At 44.3% G+C, this 9,449-nt stretch overlaps 1 protein-coding gene across 1 annotated transcript; it reads left to right on the forward strand.

Annotated features, from left to right (window-relative positions):
• Positions 1–242: 242 nt before the first annotated feature.
• HRG_11519 (uncharacterized protein) lies at positions 243–1,150 on the forward strand (the record flags this gene model as incomplete). The annotated part of the gene is made up of 4 exons (XM_044869989.1): positions 243–303; positions 364–623; positions 860–969; positions 1,024–1,150. The coding sequence occupies 4 exons, from the start codon at positions 243–245 to the stop codon at positions 1,148–1,150; spliced, it is 558 nt and encodes a 185-aa protein (XP_044714886.1).
• Between the last annotated feature and the right edge of the window lie 8,299 nt (positions 1,151–9,449).

The raw sequence follows: 9,449 nt of genomic DNA on the forward strand, positions 1-9,449 counted from the left end.
AACCTATTATATACGCCCCTAGGTAGCCGGCGGCTGGTCCGGACCTACGTAAGCCTTAGGTTGCCCGTCCCCTTTGCCTTAGGCAGCATCCTCTACTAAGGGGTATATAAGGCGGCATCCCCCCCTTCCCCCTTCCCTTCCTTCTCTCCTTTCTTTAACCGCAATAGCAGTATTAATAGGTAAGTTCCGCTCTACCCGGGGCGTTAGTCCGTTCCTAGCTATACGGGCCGCTCTATTAACGTATGCTCGTAGTAGCAGCGGCAGCAGCAATAATAGCCCTAATAACAACAATAACTCTAACTAGTAAGTTCCGCGCCTTATAGAGCGGGAGGCCGCATTCCGTCGTGCTAACTTCCGCGATAGATATATCCGCCTCTCCCTCTCCTACCTCCTCCTTCTCGGAGCGTGCGGAGTCGTTCGTCGACGCCGTGCTAGCCGCGGCCGACGACGACTCCGCCGCTGCCGCCGCTCCTGCCCGCGCCGCTACCACCGCTCCTACCGCCGCCGCCGCCGCCTCTACTACGCTATTCGCTCTCACGTCGCCCCTTAGGGTGACGACGCCGTCCCCGCCGCCACCCGTGACGCCCGGCCCCTCGGCCCCCGCCTCCGTCTCCGCTACCCCCGTAAGTCCGCAGTTAGGTAAGCGTAATAGACGTTATCCGCTAACCTCCTATAGCATAAGCGCTAAGTATAGGCCGGCGCCGCCCGCTTAGCCCCCTATATGCGTTGTGCGTCGCAAGAGCTCGACTGCTCCGACTAGGCCGGGCGCCGCCGCGGCGGCAGCTGCTACTAGTGCGCGCGAGCCGGCCGCGCCTATAAGGCGGCGCCTCCCGTCCTGCTCGCTGCGGCGTCGGCTTAGAAGGCCGGCTCGTATAGGCAGGCGCGGGGGGCTGCTAAGAAGCGCCTTACCGCCGCCGCCGCCGCCTACCGTAACCTCCGCGCCCTCGAGCGGTGGGGCCTTATGCCTAAGTAAGTCCTACTCCTCCGCTCCCCTATTTCCGCCTCTAACGCACCCGGCGCTAGGGACACTGCCTCCGTCGCCCTGTCGGCGGTCCCCTTGGCCGTGCCCGCCTCCGCCACCGCCGCTGCCCCTGCCGCCGCCGCTGGCCGCCGCCCCTCTACCCCCGGAGCCGCCGCCGCCGCCGACTAGCTTACGGGCTTAGAGGGCCGCCTTAGCGCCCTAGAGACCGCCGCCGCCGCTAATAAGAAGGAGGAGGCCGACGAGGACGACAATAACGAAGATAATAATAACGATAAGGAATAGGCCCGGGTAGTCTAGGGGCTCTGCCCCGTAATAAACGCTGTTTTTGTCTCCGCCCGTACTATTGCGCTTATATTGCTTATATTACCGTGACTGCCCCCTCCGCTATGCCTACTTCGTGGTCCTAGCCCGGGCTACTATCGGTAGTCCGCTAGTCCGTCGTTCTCGTCTACCGTTCTAAATAAGGCTTTAAACTTATCGAGGGCTATGGTTCCCGTAAACTTATATACGGGTTCCTACGTAGGGTCGAGATACCCGCGCTACTTAACGAGGACCTCCCGGCGTTTCCCCCTGCCGACCTTTTTCTAGCGCGCGGCCCGTATCTCTTCGACCTCGAACTCGTCCTCTCCCTCTACCTCGATTGCGGGCGGTTAGGCGTCCGCTGCTTCTTATCTAGGCAGCGGGTTAGAGGAGGCTCTACGAAGGAGGTCTACGTTAATCTTATTATAGACCCCTATTAGGAGACTATCGAGCTCTATAACCTATAGGCTAATAACCCTCCGTACCGTAAACTTCGCGTATAGCTAGTTAAGCTTTTTCTTTAGCCGTGCCGACCTATAGTTACGGAGGTCTAGCTATACCTTATCTCCTGCCGTAAACCTATCTACTAGGGCCCTAGTCTTATTAGCGTGCCGCTCCTAATCTTACGCCGCGGCGGCTATCGCGGATTAGCAATAATCCGTGGTCTCCTATAGCTTTCGTACGAACGCGGAGGCGCGGCCCTCCGGTAACGAATTGCTATACTGCTCCGCTGCTACGTCTACGGTAAAGGGAACTAGTAAGGGTAGTTTAAAGCTATGCGTTGCAAAGAAAGGGGCTATCCTAATAGAGGTATATAGTCTACTATTTAACGTAAGTTAGGCTACGGGGAGCTAACGGTCTTAGTCTACTTAGTTGCGGGCCACGACGGCCCGTAGGTAAGCCTACGCCTCCTAGTTAACCCTCTCGGGCCCTTTATCGGTCTATAGGTAATATGCCGTGCTAAGTAGCTGCGTAATCTAAAGTAGCTAGCATAGGTGCTACTAAAAGCGGCTAGTTTAATTCGATCCCCTATCGCTTATAATAGAGGCTAGCTAGCTATGCGAGCGGGCCTAGCACTATAAGAAGCGCTCTACGTAGGACTCCGTATCTATAGACGGCATCGGCTCTAATACTATAGACTTACTAAGTCGGTCCTTAATTACCTATATATAGCGGTTGCCGCCCTCTATAAGTAGGAGGTCTGTTATAAAGTCTATCTATATATACGTATGGAACCGGTCGGGCACCGGAAGCTGCTTAAGTAGCCCCTTAAGCTGCGCCCTCTAAATCTTAGTGCGGCCGTAGATATCGTAGTTACGGAGGAAGCGGCGAACGTGGTGCTATAGGAGGGGCTAGTAGAAATCCCTCGCGAGGCCTACTACTATGCCTTGCCTACCCGGGTGGCCCACGATACTAAAGTTATAGACGAGCTAGACTAGCTTCCCTCGGAGCTCGTTCCGTTTATCTAGCTCCGGCGGTCTATCCTTCTCCCTAGCTTCTATAGTATACGGCGCGCCCGGCACCTATAGTCTCCCCCGCTAACGTAGGTGCCCCCGTAGGTCGATGTGATAGTCGGCTACTTATACCTTTAGCTTTAGCTTCGGATCGAGGCGTCGAGCGCCGGACTTAACGGCGCGGCGCACGCTCTCGTAGGTGCGGTCTAGAGACGACATCCTATCCTATAAGCGCTAGAGGACCTTATCTTAGAACACCCGCGCCGCACGCGCCCCTAGGCCGGTCTATCCCTCCTCGCCGGGCCGAGGCGAAGGTATAAGGGAAGGCTTATCCGTTAGCGCCGCGCCTTCCTCTACTAGGGAAGCTCCTATATAAGTCCGTAGCGCTTCTTACGGGATAAGCTATAGATCCCGGGCCTCGATGTCCGCTCCCGTCAGCCGGTCCTGATCCCTCTAGGAAAGCGTATCTAGGACTGCGGAGTCCTGCCCTAGCCGGTACTTAATCGAGAAGTTAAAGCGTAAGAGATACTCCGCCTAGCGGGCTTACTGCTCCGAGAGGTGCTAGCGAGTTATAAAGTACTCGAGGTTCCTATAGTCTATAAGAACCTCGAAGCTCTTATAGCTCCGGAGCTCCGCTTACTATTACTCGAGGTAGCTAATAATCGCTAGCATCTCCTTATCGTAAATAGCGTAGTTCCGCTCCGCTAGGGTTAGCTTACGGGAGTAGAACGCCACCGGTTACTTCCGCCCGTCTACCTCCTAGGAGAGCGTTCCTCCGAGTGCCTAGCCGCTATAGTCCGCTTTAACTAACGTAGACCGGTCGAAGTCCTACTAAAGCAGCACCGGGGCTTAAGAGAATAGGTCCTTAAGCGTGCGGAACGCTCCTTCCTATATAGGCCCTTAGCGAAAGGCAGTCCGCTTCCCGGTAATCTCGTTTAGGGGCATTATAATACGGGAGAAGCCCCTAATAAACATCCTATAATAGTTCGCGAACCTAAGGAAGCTCCGTACGCCTATCTACGTAGTTAGGGCAGCCTAGTCCTAAATCGCCTAGATCTTTACGGGATCCGCCTATATACCTACGCCGGCGTAGATAATAAAGCCTAGGTACTTAACCCTCTTAACCCCGAATTCGCACTTATCTAGGTCGAGGTAGAGCCTATAAAGTTAGAGGCGCTCTAGGACCCTCCGTACTTTCTATATATAGTCCTCGTATATATAATATAACGCTAGAAGGTAGCGGGCGCTCCTAAGAGGCCGAAGGGCGTTATAAGCTACTTAAATAAGCCGTAGCGTATACGGAACGCCGTCTTCTACTCGTTACCCTCTAAGATCCGCACCTTATAGAACGCCTATTTTATATCTAGCTTCGTAAACTACTTCGCCTTCGAAAGGTTATAGAGCGTATCCGAGATTAAGGGCAAGGGGTAGCGGTCCGGCCTCGTAATTACGTTTAGAGCCCTATAGTCGTAATAGAACCGTATCCCGCCCCCTAGTTTACGCACGAATAGGACCGGCGCTCTTACTTCGGAGCTGCTTGCTTAAATAAAACCCTTATCTAGGAGGTCCCTTAGCGTCTTCTTTAGCACTAGTAGTTCCGCGTATAATATACTATATAGCGGTCCGAACGGTACGGGCAGTTCCTGCCCCTTCTTATCGGTGCGGAGTACGATCTTATAGTCTACCCCTAGCTTATACGGGTTAAGCTTGTCCGCTTCCTAGGACTCGAATAGCGGTAGGAGGTCGTAAAAGCGCTCTAGTATCTACTACCGTAGCTTAGAGGGCGACTTCGGCTTCTTCGCCCGGAGGGCCTTATCGATGTCCGCTTGGCTAACTACGTAGACCGCTACGTTAGCCGCTGCCCGGCCTTCCTCCCGCTCTAACCGTCGTATAGTTCCTATAAAGATAGAGGTAAGGACTTCTTATACCGAGCATAAAGCTCGCACGCTTAGTCCTACGCCTACGGAACTATCGTCGTAGCGGACCTACCGTTGCGTAGGCCTAAACTATAGCTTTTTCTAGTGCGGAACCGAGTATAACTCCGTATATAATAACTAGGGTTTCCCGAGGATTAAGGGAAACTCTAGTTAGGGGATTATATAGGCCACGATAAGCTTACGGTAACCGTCGACCTCTAAAGCTAGCTACGTAATGCCCCTAATTACCGCACCCTCTATCGCGCCTAAGGCGCCCTTTACTCGCCTTAGGGCGATCTTTTCTACCGGCACTTATATCTCTCGTATAAGCGCCTCGTTAACTACGGCGTAGCACTAGCAGCCCTCGTCTATAAGGGCGGCGACGGGTAAGGAGTTATTAACTATAACCTATATTAAAGTAGGCTCCTCTTCTATACGGGCGGATAATTCCTCCTTCTCCTTTACTAGTGCTAGCAATTAGGGCTCCGGAGCCCGTCTTTGCTCCGGAGCTACTCTTTTTCCTCCGGGCCTAAGAGAGCGGAGTCCTCTTCGTCGTCTAAGGCAAGGAGCGGTTCTATCTTCGCTACTCGAACTACTATAGGCCGCTTAGCTAAAAGGAAGGGGCATTTTAATATAAAGTGTATAGACGCGCCGCAACGTAGGCAGCGGCCGTTAGCCTTCCTTTTCCCGATTTCCTCGCTCGTTACTTACTTCGCCCGCTACTTAGAGAGCGGGATAGTATAGGGGATATTCGAAGACGACTTCCTACCGCGTTTAGCTCGGTCCGTGCGGGTAGCCGACATTAGGGTATCTCCGTTAGTGTCGATAGTCGGCTATTCCTCTTATAGAGGGGCGGTGATCCCGTTACCGCTATGCGGCGTGCGCTTACGAAGCTTCTAGAAACGCGGCGTCTGCTCGTAGCCTTATGCTACCTTTATTAACCGGCTTACGTACTCGCCGTAGTTAGTAGGCATAATTACGGGGATAAGCAGCTCCCGTAGGGCCGGCGTAATCGAGTTCCGTAACTATATAAGCTTCGCGCTATCTTCCTATACCGTGGTTCCCGCTGCTCGTAAGAGCGTCTCTTCGAAGTCGGGGAGGAATTCGCTAAAGGTCTACCCGTCCCTCTACTTAAGGGTCCGTAGCCTATCCTGCGCCTTCTCCCGCTCCTATACGTTGCCGAACGTATATATAAGGTGTTAGAAGAAGTCCTATAGGTCGCGTATGCCTTTAGGGCCGCCCTTATCCTAGAATCCGGAGATCCGCCGTATTTAGGGCTCCGGCAGCGTATAGAGGAGCGAATACCACGCTGTGTTACGACAGCCGTTTAGGCCCTATTTCTCGTCTATTATAAACTTCGTCTATAGCCGGCTAAGGAAGAAGTAGAAGGACTTAGGCTTGCCGTCCTAAGTCGGCCAGGGAAGCGGCTTCCGTATCGGTGGTGCCGCCGCCGCAACCGGTGTTGCTGAGGTCGTAGGGGTTAACGCTGGTCTCGTAGACGGCTCCCCTAGTGTAGCGAGAACCTCGTTCTTCTCGCTAGCCGTCGCGCTTCTAATCGCTTCTAGGATAGCTGCAATACTTCCTGTCCGCCTAGGGGGTAGCGGGGTGCTCCCTTAGGGAAGCGGCACCCTTTCCGGGGAGACATCTATTAGATCTATTAGTTGATAGCTTATACTGTCACGGAGTAGGCAGAGGCGTGTGCGTAGGTGCCGTCCGTAGGATAATGTTAACAAGCTATGTAGAGCTCTTCTATGCGCGGCTGGCCCGCCCCTATACTTACGGGATCCGGCCCTCCGTACGTAACTACACGGCTTAGGCCGCGGCCTAAGCCTATCACCTATAATAGTCAAAGACTCTTATACTTACGCTTTATAGATTACTTACTACTTTAATTAAAGAGGAAAAATCCCTTTTTTAGTAGGCTTTAGTCCTATAATAAGGAGAATATAATATATATAGTATAATACCTTTAGCTATCTTTACTATCTAACTAATTATACTATAATATATATTCCCTTATAATTTCTAAAGCTTCTTTTTTTAGTTACTTAATAGAGATAGCTACTTAAAGAAGACTATATAACGCTCCTATAGCGTAATATAGTAGTTAACTAGTTAAGGCCTCTTTTTATATATATTAAGTATCTATTTAAGAGATAAAAAATAAGAAGATATATCCTTAAAATAAACCTTTACTATAAACGGCATTATAACTATATTAAAGATATCGCTACTTATAGGCGTAAGATAACTATCTTATAAGGAAAAGCTTATAGCTTTATAAGTGCGCGTTAAAGAGCTAAAGAAGATAAAACGCTTAGAAGATTGCGTTATATAATTAAAGGAGGAAATTACTAAACGCGCTAGTACTATTACTATTTATTTAAGAAAGCGTTAATAGTCCTACTTCTTTAAATTAACCGGTAGTTATAGTAGTAAGGTTAAGATTAAAAATATCGCTTAGTTATCTTAACCTATTAATATATAGAAACGTTTAACTAAACTTATAATCTAAAGGACGCTTTTAAAGTAGCGCTTAAATATTTTTATCGCGATAAAATAAAAATCTTTTATATAGTAGATTATATATATAGCGACTATAAAGCGAGATAGCGTTAATACCTTAAAAAATAAACGCCGATTAACTAAACTAAATATAGTATAGATTAAGTATACTTTAAGGAATAAATACTTATCTTAATTAAAGATACCGCTAATAAAGAGATACTATTAATAACGTAATTAAAGGAGGCTTACTAATAAGAAAGCTAGTCTCCTTTAAAGTTTAGCTTATACCTTAACTCTTTAGAGAGGTATTTTAAACGCTTATTAAAAAAAGTATATACTTTTATATTTTTTACTAAGCTAAAGCTATAACTTTAAGACTAAATTAATATTTATTTAATACTTATTTATACTTATTAATAAGAAAAGCTTATATAAGTTACTTAATAATATTAAGATACTACTATTAATAAGAGGTAATATATTAATATTACTTTTACCCTTAAAAGAACTAAGAATAGAAATAGTACTATACCTTAAGGTAGTATATATAAAAGGAGGAATTAAAAAGGCTAATAAGCTAAGCTAAATTATTAAGGAAATACTACTAATTTAACTAATAATAAGTAAGCTAGTAATATACTTACTAAGGGCTAAATTAAAAGATATTATTAAGGAAGAGGATTATTTACTTAATTAAGAGTTATATATTTTTAATATAATAAGCTAAGATACTTATCTATAAAATATATTAATTCTTTAAAAGTAGAAACCTTAGTAAAGACTCTTTAACTTAATACTATAAATTAAGGAAAAGGTAAGATATTAAGGTAAATACCTTTCTTTTAGTAAACTTAATACTTATAAGATAGTTACTTAAAACTCCTATAATAATATTAAGGTAAAACCCTACTAAAGTCCTTATATACTTAGATACTTATAGTACTATTAACCTTATAGATATATACTTTACTTAATAATAAGGATTACTATAAGTAGCGCTATTATACCCTAAGTTATTAGGGCTAAGTAATAGTAAGGTAAAGAAGTATAGAGTATAGTTAATACTACTTTAAATAATAAATATAAGAGGTATTAAAAAGATAATTACTTATTTTTATATTAATACTAATAAGTTAATATTAAACGATTAAATATTAATCTTTTTATAAGTTACTACCTTAGAAGATAAATATATCTATATTATCTTATAAAAATAATAGTAATAGTTTAAGTATTAACTAAGTAGCGAAACCTTATAAAATCCCTATAAATTCCTTTAAGAATTTAAAAAAAATATAAAGGTATATATAATAGCGCTTAATATTAAGCTAATCCCGCTACTAGATAAAGATAAAGATAAAGGGATTTTATAAGAAGAATAAGCTAAAATCCTACTAACTTTTTATTAGTTTAAAGATACTTCTTAGCTAATAGATTTAACTTACTTATAGCTAAAAAGGGAATAGATTACTTAATTAATTTAATCCTTAATATATAACCTTCTTATAAACTAATTTACCCTTTATTATAAAGGGAACTTTAAGTATTATATAACTAGATTTAAGACGTAATAGAAAGGAAAATAATTTAAGAGTTAAAGAGCTTAGCTAAGGCGCTTATCCTTTTTATTTTAAAGAAAAATAGTACCTTATAGCTATATATAGACTACTAAGGACTTAACTAGGTTATATAAAAGAATTAGTACTCTTTACCTTTTATTTTAGAGATTATTAACTACTATTAAGAAGCTAAGTATTTTTCTAAGATTAATATATAAAATATATATTAATATATTTAAATTTAAGAAGGAGATAAAGAAATAACTACTTTTTAAACGTATTATAGATATTTAAAATACTTAATAATACCCTTTAGACTTACTAACGTACTAGCTATATTTTAAAGCTCTTAAGGTATATAAGTAAAAGCGGAATTTTAGGAAATTATGGAATTATATAAGACTACGTAATAGAGGGAAAGAAGGAGTATAAGGTAGGGTTTTTAACGGAATTTATTAGTAGTATATTAGTATATAGAAGAGGTATTAGAGTTAATAATTCTATCTCTATCTACTAGCGGGCTTACTATCTTATATAGATAATTATAGCTAAATAGAAAAGCCTTTCGGGACTAAATTTAAGCTACTATATAGCCCTAATACTAGGGAATTCTATAATACCTTAAGTATATCTAAAAGTGTCTTAGTTCTACTAATATTTATATTTAACGGAGGTTAGTTATACCGGTATTCTTAAGAGGTCTTAGCTAGTATTCTAAGCTAGCTCTATT

This window comes from Hirsutella rhossiliensis, assembly GCF_020360975.1.
Source record: "Hirsutella rhossiliensis strain HR02 chromosome Unknown scaffold00021, whole genome shotgun sequence".
In the NCBI taxonomy this organism is placed as follows: Eukaryota; Fungi; Ascomycota; class Sordariomycetes; order Hypocreales; family Ophiocordycipitaceae; genus Hirsutella; species Hirsutella rhossiliensis.